This window comes from Cryptomeria japonica, chromosome 3 (genome assembly GCF_030272615.1).
Source record: "Cryptomeria japonica chromosome 3, Sugi_1.0, whole genome shotgun sequence".
Classification (NCBI taxonomy): domain Eukaryota; kingdom Viridiplantae; phylum Streptophyta; class Pinopsida; order Cupressales; family Cupressaceae; genus Cryptomeria; species Cryptomeria japonica.
Window position 1 is genome coordinate 210,062,408 of NC_081407.1, and position 17,073 is coordinate 210,079,480.

The 17,073-nt window shown below is 36.3% G+C and overlaps 1 protein-coding gene across 4 annotated transcripts in view; it reads left to right on the top strand.

Annotated features, from left to right (window-relative positions):
* LOC131074562 (superoxide dismutase [Mn], mitochondrial) overlaps positions 1 to 17,073 on the top strand; it is a 77,029-nt gene that overhangs the window by 21,725 nt on the left and 38,231 nt on the right. For 3 of the 4 annotated variants that reach the window (XM_058011199.2, XM_058011201.2, XM_059218183.1), the window contains exons 2-5: positions 12,774 to 12,806; positions 13,785 to 13,831; positions 13,946 to 14,071; positions 14,236 to 14,292. In XM_058011199.2, coding sequence (XP_057867182.2) covers positions 12,774 to 12,806; positions 13,785 to 13,831; positions 13,946 to 14,071; positions 14,236 to 14,292 — 263 coding nt within the window. The remainder of the gene's footprint in view (positions 1 to 12,773; positions 12,807 to 13,784; positions 13,832 to 13,945; positions 14,072 to 14,235; positions 14,293 to 17,073) is intronic. The other variant, XM_058011200.2, reaches the window with a different exon arrangement.

Here is a 17,073-nt window from a genome sequence, read left to right on the forward strand (position 1 = left end):
AATGAGGACTTCAATTTGCAAGGGAGCACTATGGGGATGCTGGAATGAATTCATGCTTGGATATGAAGGGGATGAGCTTTGAATAAGATCCTCTGAAATAGGCTTGATGGTCATTATGGATATTGCTTGGGGAACTTTAGCTTTGGATGCATTATTTGGCAAGGATGCTATGGAAGGTTCTTGCAAGCTTTTAGGAAGTGTAGGAATAGATGCCTTTGGAGAGTCAATTTGCTTATGGATGGATGGATCATTGTTAGACATGGGTGTACGATTTTAATCTTCTTTAGCCAAATCCTTTAGGGATCTCTTTAAGAGGTGCATAAAAGAGCCACCTTTCTTTTGAGATGTATTTAAATCCTTGTGAGGTTTTAACATAGTTGGATTCTGATTTTGAACTTGTTTGATTGCTCTGATATGTTGACTTGTTACTTGTATTTTGCTTTGGTATGTCATGTTGCATGCAAGTTGGCTGGCTTGATGGTGGAGACTGCTTACATGCACATTTTTTGGATGCCATGTTGTGTTCATGTGTTGAACAATGCATTGAGAGACATTGGGAAAATAGATTGGCTAAAGTTAGTGGTGTCAGAAGCTAGAGGTATTTAGATGTTTATTTGCAAACATCACACATCATTTGCTTTGTTTAGGACTTTTTCAAGCAAGGAATTCGTCTAGCCCGTGGATACTAGATGTGCTAGCTACTTTATTTTGTTGGAGAGGATGATTGAGGTGCAAGAGCCTCTACAATTAATGGTGGTTAATTTAGAGTAGGCTAGATGGGCAGAGACAATACAGCTGAAGGAAAAAGTGTCAAACAAAAACTCCTCAATGATGATTGGTGGCCCACAATGACATAAGAGATTGCTGTTTTTTAATGAATTGCTGATTTTATTTTTAACTCTCTGATTCTAGTAATAATTTTTGATTGTATTATTAACTGATTCATTGCTAGTTTTAGTATTAAATTTGTGGTTTCCATTTTGTTATTGATATTAAATTAATAAATTCTTGATTTTATTATTAAATTTATGATTAATAATTTTTATTGTTATAAAGTTTCTAACTTGTAAATTTGCTCAGTTATTTTCATTCTTCATAGATATATTTGTTCCATCATCTCACGATTCTCACCTGTTGTGTGGGTCATTAGATATGCTGATATAGATTCTCCTAGCCTTGGCTATATTTATGAGACACTTGACAAGCAAGCAATTTGTTGGCACCTTCTAAGTTTTGAAGAAACTTTGAGGTTGTCATATAAAAATTTGCTAAAGTATGAAGAGGTACACCACTGAAAAGCTATTAGAGAAGGCCCTTTTGAGAGCTAATAGGTTGGCATCCTAGTAAACTTAATGAGAAATCACTTGGAGAATGTGTTGGACACATTTCATTAAGTCCATATATCCATCTGCAAGCTCCTACAATCAGTTTTAACATGTTTTTGATGCACCTACTTTTAGGGGATTGCACAAATCTGCATGGTTCACATTTCCTTGAAAGCTGGAGTAGCCTACTTTGGAGGCTTATTACTTGCACCTTGTTAATTGTCATGGGGAAATTCTTGTTCGCCTGTGTTCCCTGCAAAATTATGTACTACTCTGCTCATTTTCAGATTCCCATGATTTCATTTGACCTGTTTGCCAAAGCCAAATCATTTGCAATTTGTTGTTTTCTGCAAATCAGACAGTGTCAAACAGCAGTTCAGTACCCATTTTAGAATTTTGTATTTCACATCCGATTGACTTGCAATCAAGTACACCATGACTCTCCATAGGTTTGTCTACCATCTACCCAATTTGTAGCCCCCCAGCTTTTCGTTTGGTCAGTTTTCAAGGTTCATTCCATATGGACTTTTTCAGTGTTTCAGAAACAACATTTTTCAGAAGTTGTAGAGTAGGCAACTTTGAGGGTGAATATTTTTCACATGTGATCAAATTGGATCAAGCCCTCTTGTGTACATACTCAGGGTACCTAAATGTACTAGTGTGCCGGATGGCGGCCCCTGAGATGGTGATTTGACATTTTTCCTAATCAGTGATTGGAGGTGCTTCAATTTTTTTTTCACCAGTGCAACTTTTCAGGATGGCCAAGTGGGCCACTTTGAGCATTAATATCTTTCACCCGGATGATTATTTTCTCAAAGCAATTGGTCCCTGAGATTCCTTATAGTGAAATGAGTGTGTGTGCCAGTTTCTAGCTCTTCATGATTTCATCTGATATGTTTTCAAAATTGTTTTGAAACTGGGTTTGAAGAGGTTTCTGGCAGGTTTCAGTGTAGAAACAACTAAGTAGTGATCTTTGGGGATTAATATCTTGTGTCTCAGGAATCGTCAAACAAAATGTTTTTGCAGGGTGATTAAGAATATATCAGGCTATGTGCCTGTCAAGTGGCACGGTCCCGGGTGGCCATTTGAGTAGTTTTTGAAGGCGGTTTCTGGGGGTACAGAGGTGGTTCTGGTCGTTTTTGCTAACAATAAAAACCAAGTTTCAATGATTAAATTTTTGCAGATGATTGATCCAAATGGATGTTCTAGTGGTTCTAGATCAATTTTAGGGCCCAGTTGTTTGAGAATGATTTTTTTTTTTTAGCTGGGCCCGTCAAGGATCTAGCTTGCCTTACCAAATAGTGAAGTTATATTTGTAGGGTCGGTGGTAATATTTTATTATTTTAATCATTATTATGATTTAAATAATAATTACATATGGGGTAAATTGGGAAAATGGTTCAGGAAATTATTTAATAAGGTTTTGAGATAACATTATTAAACATATTATTTGGTATTCAAAGTATCATTTAAGTCATTTTATAATGATTTTAAATGAAAATGTGTATAACATTTGGTGGGCCCGAAAGTAAAAATTTAAAATCAAGTGCCGTATATTAGGGGGTGATGAATCATTTAAAGCGAATTAGAAATTTGCTTTTCTTTATTAAGTGTTATCTCCGTGCAACTTTCTTTTAATTTGTGCTTTCCCGTGATCTCGTGATGGGAAGAAGCGAGGCAAATAATCATTGCGACATTGCGGGAGGATAGACTATGCCCTAATTTGTGAATACAGTGGTGCAGTAGGGTTTCCGTTTTGTCTCATGGCCGCTATGGTTGCAGGTATCATCAGCCAACAAAGTATGCCAAATGGGAAAGTATTGTTTGGGTGTGCGAATTGTTTAAAATGAATGCCTCAAAGAATTGTGATCTCATGAAATAAGTAATGCTTGTAGGATACAAAGTGTGCAGGTTGAAAAGACTTCAGAAATTTTTCAAGCAAATGACTTTGGTGGGTTTTATGATTGCCGTGATTGCAGATTATATATCAAATGATTTTGTTTAGAAAAGCTTTAGAAACATCCAAGCAAATGTAATCACAGATATATCGTTTCCCACGCACTCTTCTAGCAATGCAAAGTGTGATGAATAGAGAGCGATGGAGTAGGGTATTGACATTCCATCTGCCAGAGGACATATAGAATTTGCAATGAGCGCCTTGGTATATATGTATGCTGGACATGGAATTACAGGATACACACAAAATGGACTTGTTGAAGAGACTTTGGTTATCGAGCAAATGTTTATTGTGCAGGTTGTAAAAGCCAAGTTCCACACCATTTTTTCCAGCACGATGCTAGCATGGAGATATGAAAGCCAAGGAATTGGGTGTGGACATTCATCAAATCATTTGAAATAAATGATTTGGATTTCTACATGCGAACCTCCAACAGTGAGAAGGATAGAGGATTTTTGTTTGTAGAGAGCATATGCCATATGTGGAATCAAAGGCAAGATGTATAAATGGTTTGCCGCGACATTTCAAAGAGATGTGCCTCATGGTATATACTGGTTGCATAGTATACAGAGAATGGATTTGAGGAAAAGACTTTTGAAGCTATCAGAACATAGAAGAATTTTGTTAGGGTGTTGTAATTGCAGTTGCCAGACATGAAACTAAGATCATTTTCAAATAAATATATTTGAAAATGTAAGTGCACATTGTGACGAGGAGGAGATGAAAATTACAAAACAGTGCAATGTTGTAGATAGAGAAGATTTTGAAATGATGGCTTTTGTGGGAAAAGCATTTCAGTGTTTTGAAAAGGTTTGCGAGTGACCAAAAGCATAAAGTAAAATAATTCTGTGAAATGTAGACAGGAATTAAATGTATTCTCATCAAAGTGTCACAATTAAAATATTTCATTGAGGTGAAATAGTTCTGCAAAAGAAATGAAGTGCACAGGATGATAATTTCTCATTAACAATATCAAAAAGAAGTAGTAAAGTTTCAGTTAAAAGGTGGAATAGGAAAATTGCCCAATAATAAATAAAATTTGAGTATTAATGTTCCAGGAATTGGGTAAATCTTTTGCCAAAAGGAAATATAATGACTCATGAGATATACAAACTATTGCAGAAGATGAAAAAATCAAACAACCGGTGTATTTACTCGGAATAAAGATTTTTGTGCTAAAGATTTTAATTGGGGAATTACATTGTATATTTGAGTCATAATGAGAGTGGAGCAAATGTGTTGAAAATTTGTATCCATTTGAAATAATGAGTCATTCTCTACAACATATGACTGAGTTTGAGTAAATTGTTTTTACTCAAGAAAATATGGCTCAATAAAATGTGAAATGTAAGAGTGAGTAGGTATTACTCATATAAAGTTGTTTTCACCTTAAGATTAAAATTATTCACTCAGAGGGGATAAAATGCCAAAGAGTGAAATACATTCACAGAAAGGAAAAAGTGTGGACACATGAGAATGAATGGGATAATTTCCAGCAGGGCAATTGTTTTACCAAGTGAAAAGTGAATTCATATGAGAAACAAGGAAAAGGTTTTGCCAAAGTAATGAGTCATTTTAACTCAAAGTGAGAGCAGTTTCAATTTTTAATAAAAGATGAATCACACTCACGAGAATAAGAATGTTGCAAGAATGATTTGATATTCCTTATATCAAAGTGAAAAAAATGTAAAAGATGCTTCCTATAAGTGAAATGTATTCACGAAGAGAAAATGTGGACAAAAGGTATTTTCACCCAGAAACAGAGTAAAATGTGTAAAAGGTGAATGCACATGGTGAATATTATTATTCAGAATAACCAGATTTTCACTAATAAAGTGAAATACATGTGCAGATTTAAAACATATTCACAAAATATTAGAAAGTATTGCCAAGTGTCTTATTTGCCAAGCAAGCATAAAGTGAAATGTTTTTAGTTACAAACATAGGCAAATGGTGCTACAAATTATTATTCTCCCAATAAAGAGTGCTTGCACGAGAACTGACCAAAGTGGAGAATATTTTCACTTAGAAGACATTTTGGAGAGTGCAGCAGAAGAAGAGGACATTTTCAGATGCAGAAAAATGAAAGAGATAGGACACATGGCATCAACAAGACAGATTTGAAGAAGATAAATGGCAGCAGTAGAAGGAATCTAGAATGTCCTTCCCTCCTATATCTTCTTTTCCTTTCTCATTGTAAGAGGTTCTGAATTTTTTTTTCTTGTACAGGGTCGATAGGTAGCTCTTGTCCAGAGGTTTTAGATCCATGCAGTAGACTGGTTATTTTGAGCAACATGTAATGCATTTTGCAGAGCAAATTTTATATTGAGTCCAGTGTTCAAGTTTTTTGCAAGCATTTGAATAATGGAATGTAAAGTGTTATGTGGCAGAAGTAGCATTTGAAATAAATGAAAATATGGTTTAGATCTAGCTTCTTTCCATTGTATGATTCTATCAGTTTTTGAGTAAAATCAACCAAGGGTTTATTTTATTCTGTGCATTGTTATGATGTATGTGGTTTTCTGTTTATGTTTTGGCCCAACGGGTCATCTAAATTGCTTAAATAGAGTTGCTGAATGATAGAGCTTATGCAAGGATTTAGGTAAGTAGTTCTAGATGTAAATCACTGATGAGATATACTGTAAGGCAATGTTATCTTGGATCTAATAGTTGTTGGATAAAGTCCTAAGATACCGGTTCTTGGTATTTTAGGCTGGGTTCGGGTCTTGGTTCTTGCTCGGTCCTGGTCCTCCTTGGGTTCTCCTTGGGTTCCACCCGCGTCTTGCCTAGGTGGATGGGTTCTCTGTGGGTCCTGCCACGAAGGACCCACAGAGAACTCATCTACTTGGGAAGGACCTGGGTGGAACCTAGGTGGACCCAGGAGAACCCAGGGCCATGGGTTCCCAAAAACGGGGTCCACGGGTCATAAAAACACAAAAACCAATAAAAAACACTTTTAAATTTTTTTTTTAAACATGTAAACCCATGTCTCTCTGATCTTTTCCAATATGCTTCACCCGTCTGCTCTGAATTCTGTTCTTATTCTCTACATAAGGTTGCTCACATTCTCTTGTTCTATCGCACCAAGTTGTTCTAGACTACTGCAGATCTGCCTTTTTTATGTCCTTATTCTGTTCATCCTTTTGTCCTAATTCTATTCTTATTCATCTTTGTCATGCGTTAACTTAGGATCCTTTTTTCGTGGTTGATTGATGATGTAATATCTGATATGTTTATAACTGCTGTAATATATCATTGCAGCAGTCACATTGTATATTTCATTTTTGTATGGGTTGTATCATTGTAATAATCAATAATGGTATTGATAGTTTATAAATTATATAATTATATTTTATAATTTTGATGTTCAAACATATATATATATATACGCACGAACCCGTACTCGTACCCAAGAATTTTTTTTTTTGCCGAATCCGCGAATCCATACCCAAATCCGTACCTGAATCCAAACCCGAACCGGTAACTTAGATAAAGTCTTGTCATATGTTATTTTATACTTACATAGTTTCAAGTTGCCCAATGGAATGAGGCACTGATCATAGCTAGCAATTGTGCTTACAGTCAGTGTTGTTGTCAAAATCATTAGCTCTTGCTACAAGCTTTGTTTGAATCAAAATATCTTTTATTTTATATATGTGTGTTTATGAGCTGAAATATCTCATGGCTCCAGGAAGTTGAGGAGCATTCTCCTTTTTTGTTGAGCCCATATGAGAAACATTAATTCTAATAGCTTGAAGAGTTGTTCATTCTCATTGCTCCACTTTAAGTTGTAGATCAATGGATGATTAGCCATCATTTAGCATCTCCTTAAATTGTTGTTGAGCCTTTTGGTGAGATTATTTGCTTTATTTAATGTTATTTACAAGTGTGGTGCAACTCCCTGGTTTTATAGAGCCTAAAGTGCAGAAGGATCTTATATCCTTGTTAGTTGGTCCAATCCTTGTGATAGTTTTCATAATTGAAGTTGGCTGCTTCATGGAAATTGGATTGAGTGTATTTGGTGGCTTCTAAAGCATAAAACCCATTTTGGGAACCAACACAATTCATGGTAGTGTCGATGTGTTTTTTATGCACATGCGAACACAGAATAAAATACCAAGGTATCTTATCCTCTCTTGAACAAAGTTTCCCCAAATGCTGAAGATTTCGCCTAAGGATCAATCGAGGCAACTCCAAGGTTCTGGTATGTAGGGTCTCTACGTGTGGATAAGCTCTTGTGGTATGATGTGATTATGTTGGAATCACAAGGGGACTTACGTTTGATTGCCTGAGCGTTTAATTTGCTAGAACTTGAGTCCTATCTAATCACCGGGAAGAGTAAAGAAATAGCAAAAGGTGAAAGGCTCAGAAAGTCTACTCTAAGACCTAGAATGCGAGAAGATGGATGAATGACTAGTTGGAGTCCTATTGGGCTAGGTCTCACCATCAGGTTGAACAATCCGACACCAACTCAATGCGATCTTCTAAGGGATGCTTCGAATATATTCAAATCATCACAGTCAAGCACTGATCACCATTCAAGCTAATGCATGAACAATAGACGTGTAACGACTTGAGATTAAGCTCATTCAATGCCAGTTGACCATGCAGGGTGCCCTTACAATTAGCAAGAGGCTAGTGGTTTGGACTAGGCGGATTCCACGCGAGTGCATTTAATAACTTCTTTCATTCAATCTAATTATTTACCATCTAAGAATGAAGATTCAACAAGAGACCATGCATATTGCAAAGAAACAACACACTTCACCATAACTTCAATGAAAAATGGAGTTCATTTACAATCAAGGCAACAATTCCTTGCCTTCTCTTCCTAATCTACTCTAATTGCTATTCTATTCACTATTCTATTTTACTGACTATTCACTATTGACTATTCTCTAACTATTATTAGCTAATTCTTAACTATATACCTTTACAAATGAAGAGCCAGAGCCTTATATAGAGAGCTCTTTACATCTCAGTGGCTCAGATTGATTTACAATCAATGGCTAGGATTACAAGATAGAAACCCTATTTAGGGTTTGTTACAACAAAACCTCCTTAGCCAATGAGAAAATTACATTTAAAATTTGAGAACCAATAGGAAACAGGGGTAGGTGCCTCGAAATTTGTGCCATTATTGGTGAGTCAGGTACATTGAATCTAGACATGTTGATGTGGACCTATCTGATTGGAGGAATAGTGACTGGGATGCCACTTGTCTGGTACTTCCTCTGTGATGACCTTTGGTCGATCCTCCTTCGTCCTTGATGTATTTGAGAAACGATGTACGTTTCCTTGGCTCTCTTGTGCTTGATGAGGCCACTTCACGGTCAAGTCACTCCTCCTCTGGTAGCTTATATCGCTTTGAAATGTTTACAAGATCCTTCTTCTCTGTCATCCTGTGATTTCTTTGAGGATAGTTCTAACACATTGCTTGCAATTGTTGATCATTCGAAGTCCTTCAATTTAGTAGCACCTTGAGTACCTTCTCATGCATCCAAGGCGTCCTTAGTGATGATGAAACTTGAATAGGTCCTCCTTGTCTTCTCTTCCTTCTAGCCCGGTCTTGTTGATCTGCAAAACAAACAAAGGATGATTAAGTATACATGATATATTCATTCTAACATGATATTTCTCACCTTAAATCATCAACAAGAAGGCATTAGAATGAAATTCACTCAGTTATCTCTCCAGGGACAGGCCCTATAATGAAATTCGCTCTGGACCCTCTGGAAGGGTTAGGAGCGAAATTGGTAATCTCACTTAATTCTCTATTCATAACTCATTCTTCAAGGCATTAAACTTCATAATTGTGCTCCTTCTAGGTATAGACAAGTCATTTACTCTCAAAAATTGCTTAGTACGGGGTCATCCAAGTGCTAAGGCAAGGTACAAGGTCCATTGAAGAATTTCGCTCTGGACCCTTTGGAAGGGTCAGGAGTGAATTTCTTCCTTTAGGTTGAATTCTTCCTTCCTCTCACTTCAATTTGCTTTGATTTTCACCTTTCAATCCCTCTCTCCTGAAGACATCAATGATTTGACCCCCAAAAAGGCCTAAAAGAAGGATTTCGCTTTGGACCTTGGCCAAGGATAGGACCTATAAGGAATTTCGCTCTAGACCCTTTGGAAGGGTCAGGAGTGAAATTGGCATTTTTGGATAAATTCTTCATATTTTGTGATCACCACTCACTCCTAAGGATGCTTCTAAGCTCAATCTACCTCGATCAATGCTAGGTTTGACACAAAATTGGGAGCAAAAGAGGTTTCAAGAAAATTTGCTCTGGACCCTTTGGAAAGGTTAGGAGCGAAAATTATATTTTCAGGCTTAATTCTCATTCAAGTTGCCTAGGACTTGTCCATTTCCCTTTTATCTTGTCATATTCAAGCCAACTTGCTATCAAAGTGGTGAGGAAAAAGGTTTTCTAAGAATTTCAGGAGCGAAATTGATGTTTTAGGCTCAATTTTCCATCATTGACCTCATTTTCAACTTTTCATCATCAAAAACAAGTGATTTGCCTTCAAGAATGCTTAGGAATGGATTAATTCAAAGGTTGGAGCAAGGGGATAGTGCTTCATGAAGAAATTCGCTTTGGACCCTTTGGAAGGGTCATGAGTGAATTTGCTCTTTTTGGCTCAATTCTCATCTTTTTTTTACTCATCTTTGCTTTAGACTTGTCTTCTTGACTCCCTTCCTTGCCATATATGTCCATTATTCAGTGTTCTTAGTGAAGAAATAAGTCTTTTGGGGAATTTCGCTCTAGACCCTTTGGAAGGGTCAGGAGCGAAATTTTGCATTTTGCACAAATTCCTCACTTTTCCTCACTTCACTCTGTTTCACACATCAATTCTCTCTTCACCACGTCATAGGGATAAGGTTCTTAAGGCAAATTAGGACCTAGAAGAGAGATCCAAGGAAATTCGCTCTGGACCCTTTGGAAGGGCCAGGAGCGAAATTGGTGTTTTAGCCTTAAACATCACTCAAACAATCAAACTTTACCCTTACTCACATTGTCCTGACCTCAAGACATGCTAACAAACCACCTTAAAGGAGTTCCTGGCTCAAAAGTTGGATGAAAAGTGCATTTTAACTATTTTGCCTAAGTACCCTTGGAAAGACAGGACCTATTCAGGAATTTCGCTCTGGACCCTTTGGAAGGGTCAGGAGCGAAATTTGTCCTTTAGGCTTAAATCTTGACCTTTTCATCAAATTTTCTTGTCCAAGCTTATCCAAGGCGTCTCCCAAGGTGAACTCAAGCTTATTTCCCCCCAATCCATGCCTTAAAGTGAAGTTTTGTCTAGAATAGGAGTTAAGGAAGATTTCACTCTTGACCTTTTGGAAGGGCCAGGAGCGAAATTTGCAAAAATGCTCAAATTCTTGACCTTTCTCCAAATCTCCAAGTCTAGACTTGATCATTAGGCGTTTCTCAAGGATAAATAGGTCAGCTTCACATCAATCAATGCCTAGAACTTCATCATTCATCAATTGGACCAATCTCAAACCCTCAAAGATGATATTCACTCACAAAGCTTCATTGACTTCCTCAAACTCAAACAAGACATAACCTATCAACAAGAGCAAAGCCTGACCTAGGGAAGGCTTTCAAAGAGACCCTGACCTGGACCATCTACTAACCAATTTGAACTCAAGCAAACCCTGCTATCCTAATGATCCTTTTGACAACTCTCCAATGCAAAGGCTAATAGCCAAGACTAGACAACCAAGCAAAGAAAACTAACCCTAGAAAGCAAAAAGTAGGGGTCCCCATTTGCAATGGGGCGATGTGTAAATACGTCACAACATGTAGGAACCCTAATTTGGGATTTATGCGGAGCACATTAGGCCCATTGTGATGTAGCAGTGGAACACTATGAACACCCCACTTCATATGACAATCTACCCTCTAAAATTCAAATGGTATGCTACAAGACTTGGGAGAGTGCCTTCATCTGATGAAGAAGAAGTGAAAGAAGGCAACTTAATATTATATGTTAAGGTTCTATAATGTGTATGATGATTGCCTTATCAATGTTATCATATGAATATTTGAAATTTTCTCTGTTTTAAAATTTCTCCTATTTTTTAATAGCTTTCCCCTGCTGCCCCCTAAAAAATGGCCTCCTTGCTATCCTCGTCCCCAAAACCGCATCCCCTTGTCCCCTACTGTCCTTGTTCGGAAACTGGGGGTGACATATCATTCTATTTATAATTTTATTGCCATTTTTGTGGTAGAAGTGATTGTGAATTTATATAATTTTGAATTTCTATCGTGTGGGAAGTATGTGACAAATGTTATAACAGAAAGCCAAAAATTTTAGTTTGCTTGCTATTTTATTTGAGAATTTCTTTAAGTTGATATTAGTAAATGATGGCTGGATCACATGAATTAGATTCAAACAATTCATGTCTATTATAAGAAGCAGTTATATTTACTGAATACTATTTTGAATTTGCTATACTGTGCCCTAAAACATGACACAATAAGGTTCTGTTGCGTTCGAAGGAAGGTCAAGTGATCTAGAAGGCAGTTTAGCATGGGATTCCTTTCTTTGTGCGCTGGTTCCAGGTTCCAATCCTTATTCTACATACATGCTGGCTCTTGACTGTGGATTCCTGCAGGGTGTGTTGCACTGCCTTGCCATACACTGGGAAATGTGTGGTCAGTAGTTTTGTTACTATTTGCCGTAATGCAACAGTTACTTATCACCTTTGCATGAGAGACCTTTTTGATGGCTCTTCAGATTCTTGAGGCAAATTGTTATAGTTACTAGGAGATGGGGACTACTACTGGTATGGGAGATAACATAGGTACTGCTACACAGTTTTTCAAAAAATGGGAGAATTGTACTTGGAGATAACAAACATAAAACCTATTTAAATAGTTGAATTTAGAAAAAAAATACACAACTGTACAATACAGAAAAACTAAAAACTAACATAAGTACTGAAATTAATGTCAACGAAAACAAAGATTAACTATATTGACATTTGATACATTCTGTCATGACAGAAACAGATAAATTTTAAACCATAATGAGCTGGAGGCGACCGATAGTAATTGGAATGGGAACGCCATTATTTAAAACATGGTATGGGGCTACCTGCAGATGGTTGCATTTTCAATCAATTGATAAATTTTAAGTGCATGTAGACATCTTAATCCTTCTTATTGCTTCTCTTCTGACAATTACCTTGTTGAGCTTTGTTAAGAAAATTTTATGCTATAGAAAAAGTCATTCATTTTAGTGCAGAAAATAGAAAACTACAAGTTTTAGTGTATTTGTCTGTTTCTTTAGCTTTTGTCAATCAAATTTTAGTTCTTGAGGGAAACAACCAATATAGTTTATATGATACATATAAAGTTTCTCAATTTTCGGCAGAAACTTTGAATAGATGTATAGAGACATGAAAGTTTATTCATTTTTGAAGTCTCCTGACATTTGAAGAAGTCCACTGTCCCCATACTCTGAGATGGTTTTTGATATGGCAGACAATTACGAGGGGTCAGTGTACGAGTCTCCAGGTAACTATGCAAATCAACTTGCCCTTCTCTTATTGATCAGGTTTTCTTCTCTTACAAGACACTGCACCTGCAGTTTAAACTTCTGTCAGATTCTATACATACATCTCCTCCATGACAAGAGCAAAGCAGAGCAGGTGTTTCTTACAATTAACATTCCTTGTATCATATGGTCAAGGTATTCCACAGTTCCCCATCCTCTCCAAATTAAAAATATCAGAACGTTGCTTGAAATCAAAGCTTTCACTCATGCATACCATTTTTGCATACAGAGATTCACCACACATCCCTTGTTATCTGAAATTTTTCCATTACTTACTCTTTCAGTCCTTGTTCTCGGCAATATATGACATACAACACTGTGTACCAAGCTGTAACATTTTTGTATCTATTCCTGTACAGTTACATTGATAAATGCATTTTAACTTAGATTAGATACTATCTATTCTTGTGTACCCAGTTACAATATCCTTTTCGAAATTCGATCATCTTCAGTTTTCCTATTGTTGCCCATTGCTATGCTTCTGCATCATTATTACACATTTCTATTTCCCAGAATCCTGATCAAACAAAGGTGGAAGGAAAACATTGAAAACAGCAGAGAGGCAACATTTTCTTTTTGAATCTTAATTTATAAAAATATGAGTTAACACAGAGTAAAAGAGAAAGATGCAAAATTTTCTTTTGGATTATGTTGAGCTTGACTGTGACACATAATATTGTGTTCTAGTAGTAATTAGAGATTCTTGCTTAGCTGAACACTGGAGAAGTTCATGTGTAATTATTCTTTTGCATCTCTTTTCTCATAAATCATTTCATGTGGTTCGGAGCCTGCTATGCTGATTGCACCTTAAGTAGCAATTTGGACTGCATATTAAAGTTCAAGGGGCATTATTGTTGCCAGCTGTCATGAATTTTTTGGACAATATCTTTTCACTTGTCTGATGGTTGAGTCTTATACTTTCTTCAATGTTTTTGCAGGTCATATCAACCACTCTGTGTTTTGGAAAAATCTTGCTCCTGTGAAAGTAAGGCTCATGGTCATCTATATATTCTATGAGAAAAAATTTATTCTTTTTTGAGCTAGTTGACAATTATACTGATCATATGGGGACTTAATGTTTAGAACTTATATTTTTCAGGAAGGAGGTGGCGAAGCACCAAATGGTGGCCTGGCAAAGGCAATAGATACTCAGTTTGGGTCTTTAAATGCTTTGATAGTAAAGATGAATGCCGTAGGTGCTGCTTTGCAGGGATCTGGTTGGGTGGTAAGATACTTGGAGTTGCATTTGAGTTTATGCATTATTTCCCTTAAATTTGCATTGAAGATGTCATCTACATTACATTAGACTTGTTAGAATATGTCTTTGTCTATTGTGTGTTAAGAAGAAATACAATTTCTCAATTTGGTTAATTTCTATTCTCTTGACAGTGGCTGGGTTTAAATAAAGATCTGAAGAGCCTTATTGTGGAGACAACACCGAATCAGGCAAGTGACAAAGCTTATGCTATATGCCTTTTATTCTTGCATATCATTAACAATATCCTTTTTCTTGTGGCCATACCTTAAGGTGATGTGAATAGGTCAATGCAAAGAGGGTTCATGGCTTGTTAGAAGGAAAAAAGTCACTGGAATTTGTATCAGTTGTGAATGAAATACCCACACACATCAATTGCATATATATGTTTTGAGGCCTCTTAACATTTAGTGTCTCTTCTTGGGTTCATTTTATTGTTATGAAGTTTATTATTTTAGCCTTTTAGGCCTTGAGATTTAAATATTTTTCAAGGTTTATGATGTTTTATTTTAATTTATTTTAACCTTTATTGAGCAATAAGGCAGCATTTTGCCATAGCATGTGCTCATGTAGTTCTGAACCACATGTTGCATCTAAGTTGTTATTCCTTTGAAAGAGGTTTTGACTTAGTTATCATCCTTTCTTCCTTTTCTGCACCCTTGATGGTTTCCTAGCCACATGGTGCAACTTAGGCGGCAATCCTTTTGGAGAATTTGGTTTTCCTATTTTGTTTTTTCGCACCTAGTGTTGGTTTCCTAGAATCTTTTATGTAGAAAGGTGTAATTTTTAACTCCAATGTGCTCCAAAATTATATTAATTAATATTCATTATTTATTACTTACCTTAAGGGTAATATTTGAGGGTGGGGCAAATGAGACATAGAGTGGACTTGTAAGGGTGGGAAATCTTTGCTATCAATATGGAGTGTTTTGTAGCTTGAACATCTCACTTCAACAAAGGAAAACAACACACTTTGGATGACCATCCCATTTTTTCATGCCTATGGGTATTATTATTATTTTATGCCACTGATATTATGGCTTCATGAGAGGGCTATTCTGTGAAAAATTCTGATATCGATGATTGTTGGCATCACTGACTATGTAAAGTTTGACTAATGTCATATCACCACTCATATTTATTTATCACAATGATGCTTAATCATGAAAGTTCTTTTGGTCATTGATTTGGAATGCATTGGATGATAACTTTATGTGATTGGTTTCTTATCTTTATGCTTTTAGATTATAAAGATCAACTTATGGTTCCATGTGTAGTTGGCCTATTGAATCCTTAGGAAATGTGTAAAATTAAGGTTTTCTCATGATTGGCCTTGTAAATAGCAACTAAGGTTTACCATTTAGACTTGCATTTAAAAGTATCTAATCTGAATTGTGGAATAATTGAATCAAGTAGAATCATTCTTATTTATAATTATTGGTTACTCACAACCCTGAAATCTTGTCAGCTTGTCTATATTGTGAGTTCCCTTGTTCTATCGGACTATCCTTTAATGGAATATTTGTAAGTTACTTAGCATTTGTCATCGTAGGTGTTCAAAACTGAAATCATATAGCTATAGACACAGATAAAAGAACTTAAGAAAGCTTATAAGAACACGAACACAGCAAATTATCCTGGGAAAACCCTCCACCTGAGGGTGAAAAACCCAGCCACACCAAAATAGATTTTATTGAAGTTCAAAATAAGTACAAATCTGTCACACTTAGAACACAGTCATTTTTATAATGATCAACAGTGCTATAAATAGAAGATGACTATCAGAAAGAATAACTGCTTACAAAATAATGTGAAAATGACAATAGAAGGAATCAGTACACCTCAAAGAACACAGCTGAATATAGATAATCTTCCCTGAAGGTTATAGAGACAGTCACAGCATCCAACTCATGAAGTTTTAATCAAGACGGAATGCCAATCATACTCTAGATTACCCTCGGCAAAAGTATATAAAGCACACACCAAGACCCGCGTGAAGGAGAATACGGAAAGTGGAAAGCCAATCATCACTTACAAACACCATGAGCTGGAGAACTTCAACGGAGGAAAGGAAACGTTTGTCCAGCTAGAGTCGGTGACAGCTAGAGGAAGATGAAACCGAAACTCATAACAACTATTTAAGAAGCAAACCGAAAGCACATGAAGAGCTCGGTAGGCATGATATCTGCTGAAGTTACAAACTTTAACAGTAGGTCTAACAATTTTATAAATATTGGGGTTTCCTATGTCGAAGCTTGTGGATAGGTGCAACCTTTGGATTACAGAGAGGTTAATAATCATAAATAGAATTATTATATTTAAGGGTTCAGAGTTAATGTAATATAATATGTTGATTGTTTGCTAACTAATTCTAATTGATTGAATATAGTCGAGTAAACAGTATAATGAAAACCAGAAACTATAAGAAACTCTTAGCAAAAATAATACAAAGATTTCTTGATATATTTCATATAATTAGGTCAGTGAATTTCCATGCATGCAGTCTCCTTTCTCATTAATAACAAAAGTATATGAAGTGGCTGATGGTTGTTGGAAACTACTAACTGTCATCAACTACCAACCGCTTACACCTGAGAACTAACTATGCCGACTAACAAAAACTAATATAATTATTTAGCTAACTACATCAGCGGCCCCCCCAAAGGAAGATGTATTCCAAACAACTAGAAAATAAAATTGGAAAACTCAACAAAACAACATTACATGTTGTTGAGGGGTTGGTTGGGAAGATGTCCTTTAAGTATGAACTGATATAGACAGAGTGACACTTTGGCGCAATCGATAGACTTCCTTTGTGCAAAGCTTCAGGTGATGGGCTGCCACCAATTCTCATTCGTGAGTGATTTTTACTAGCTGGACTGTCTCAGACAATTGGCACTTGGTCTTCTCATTTTAAATTTGTAACTCTGCAAGCTGTTTATCTTTTGTAGTGAGTTGGTTGTCCTTTTCAA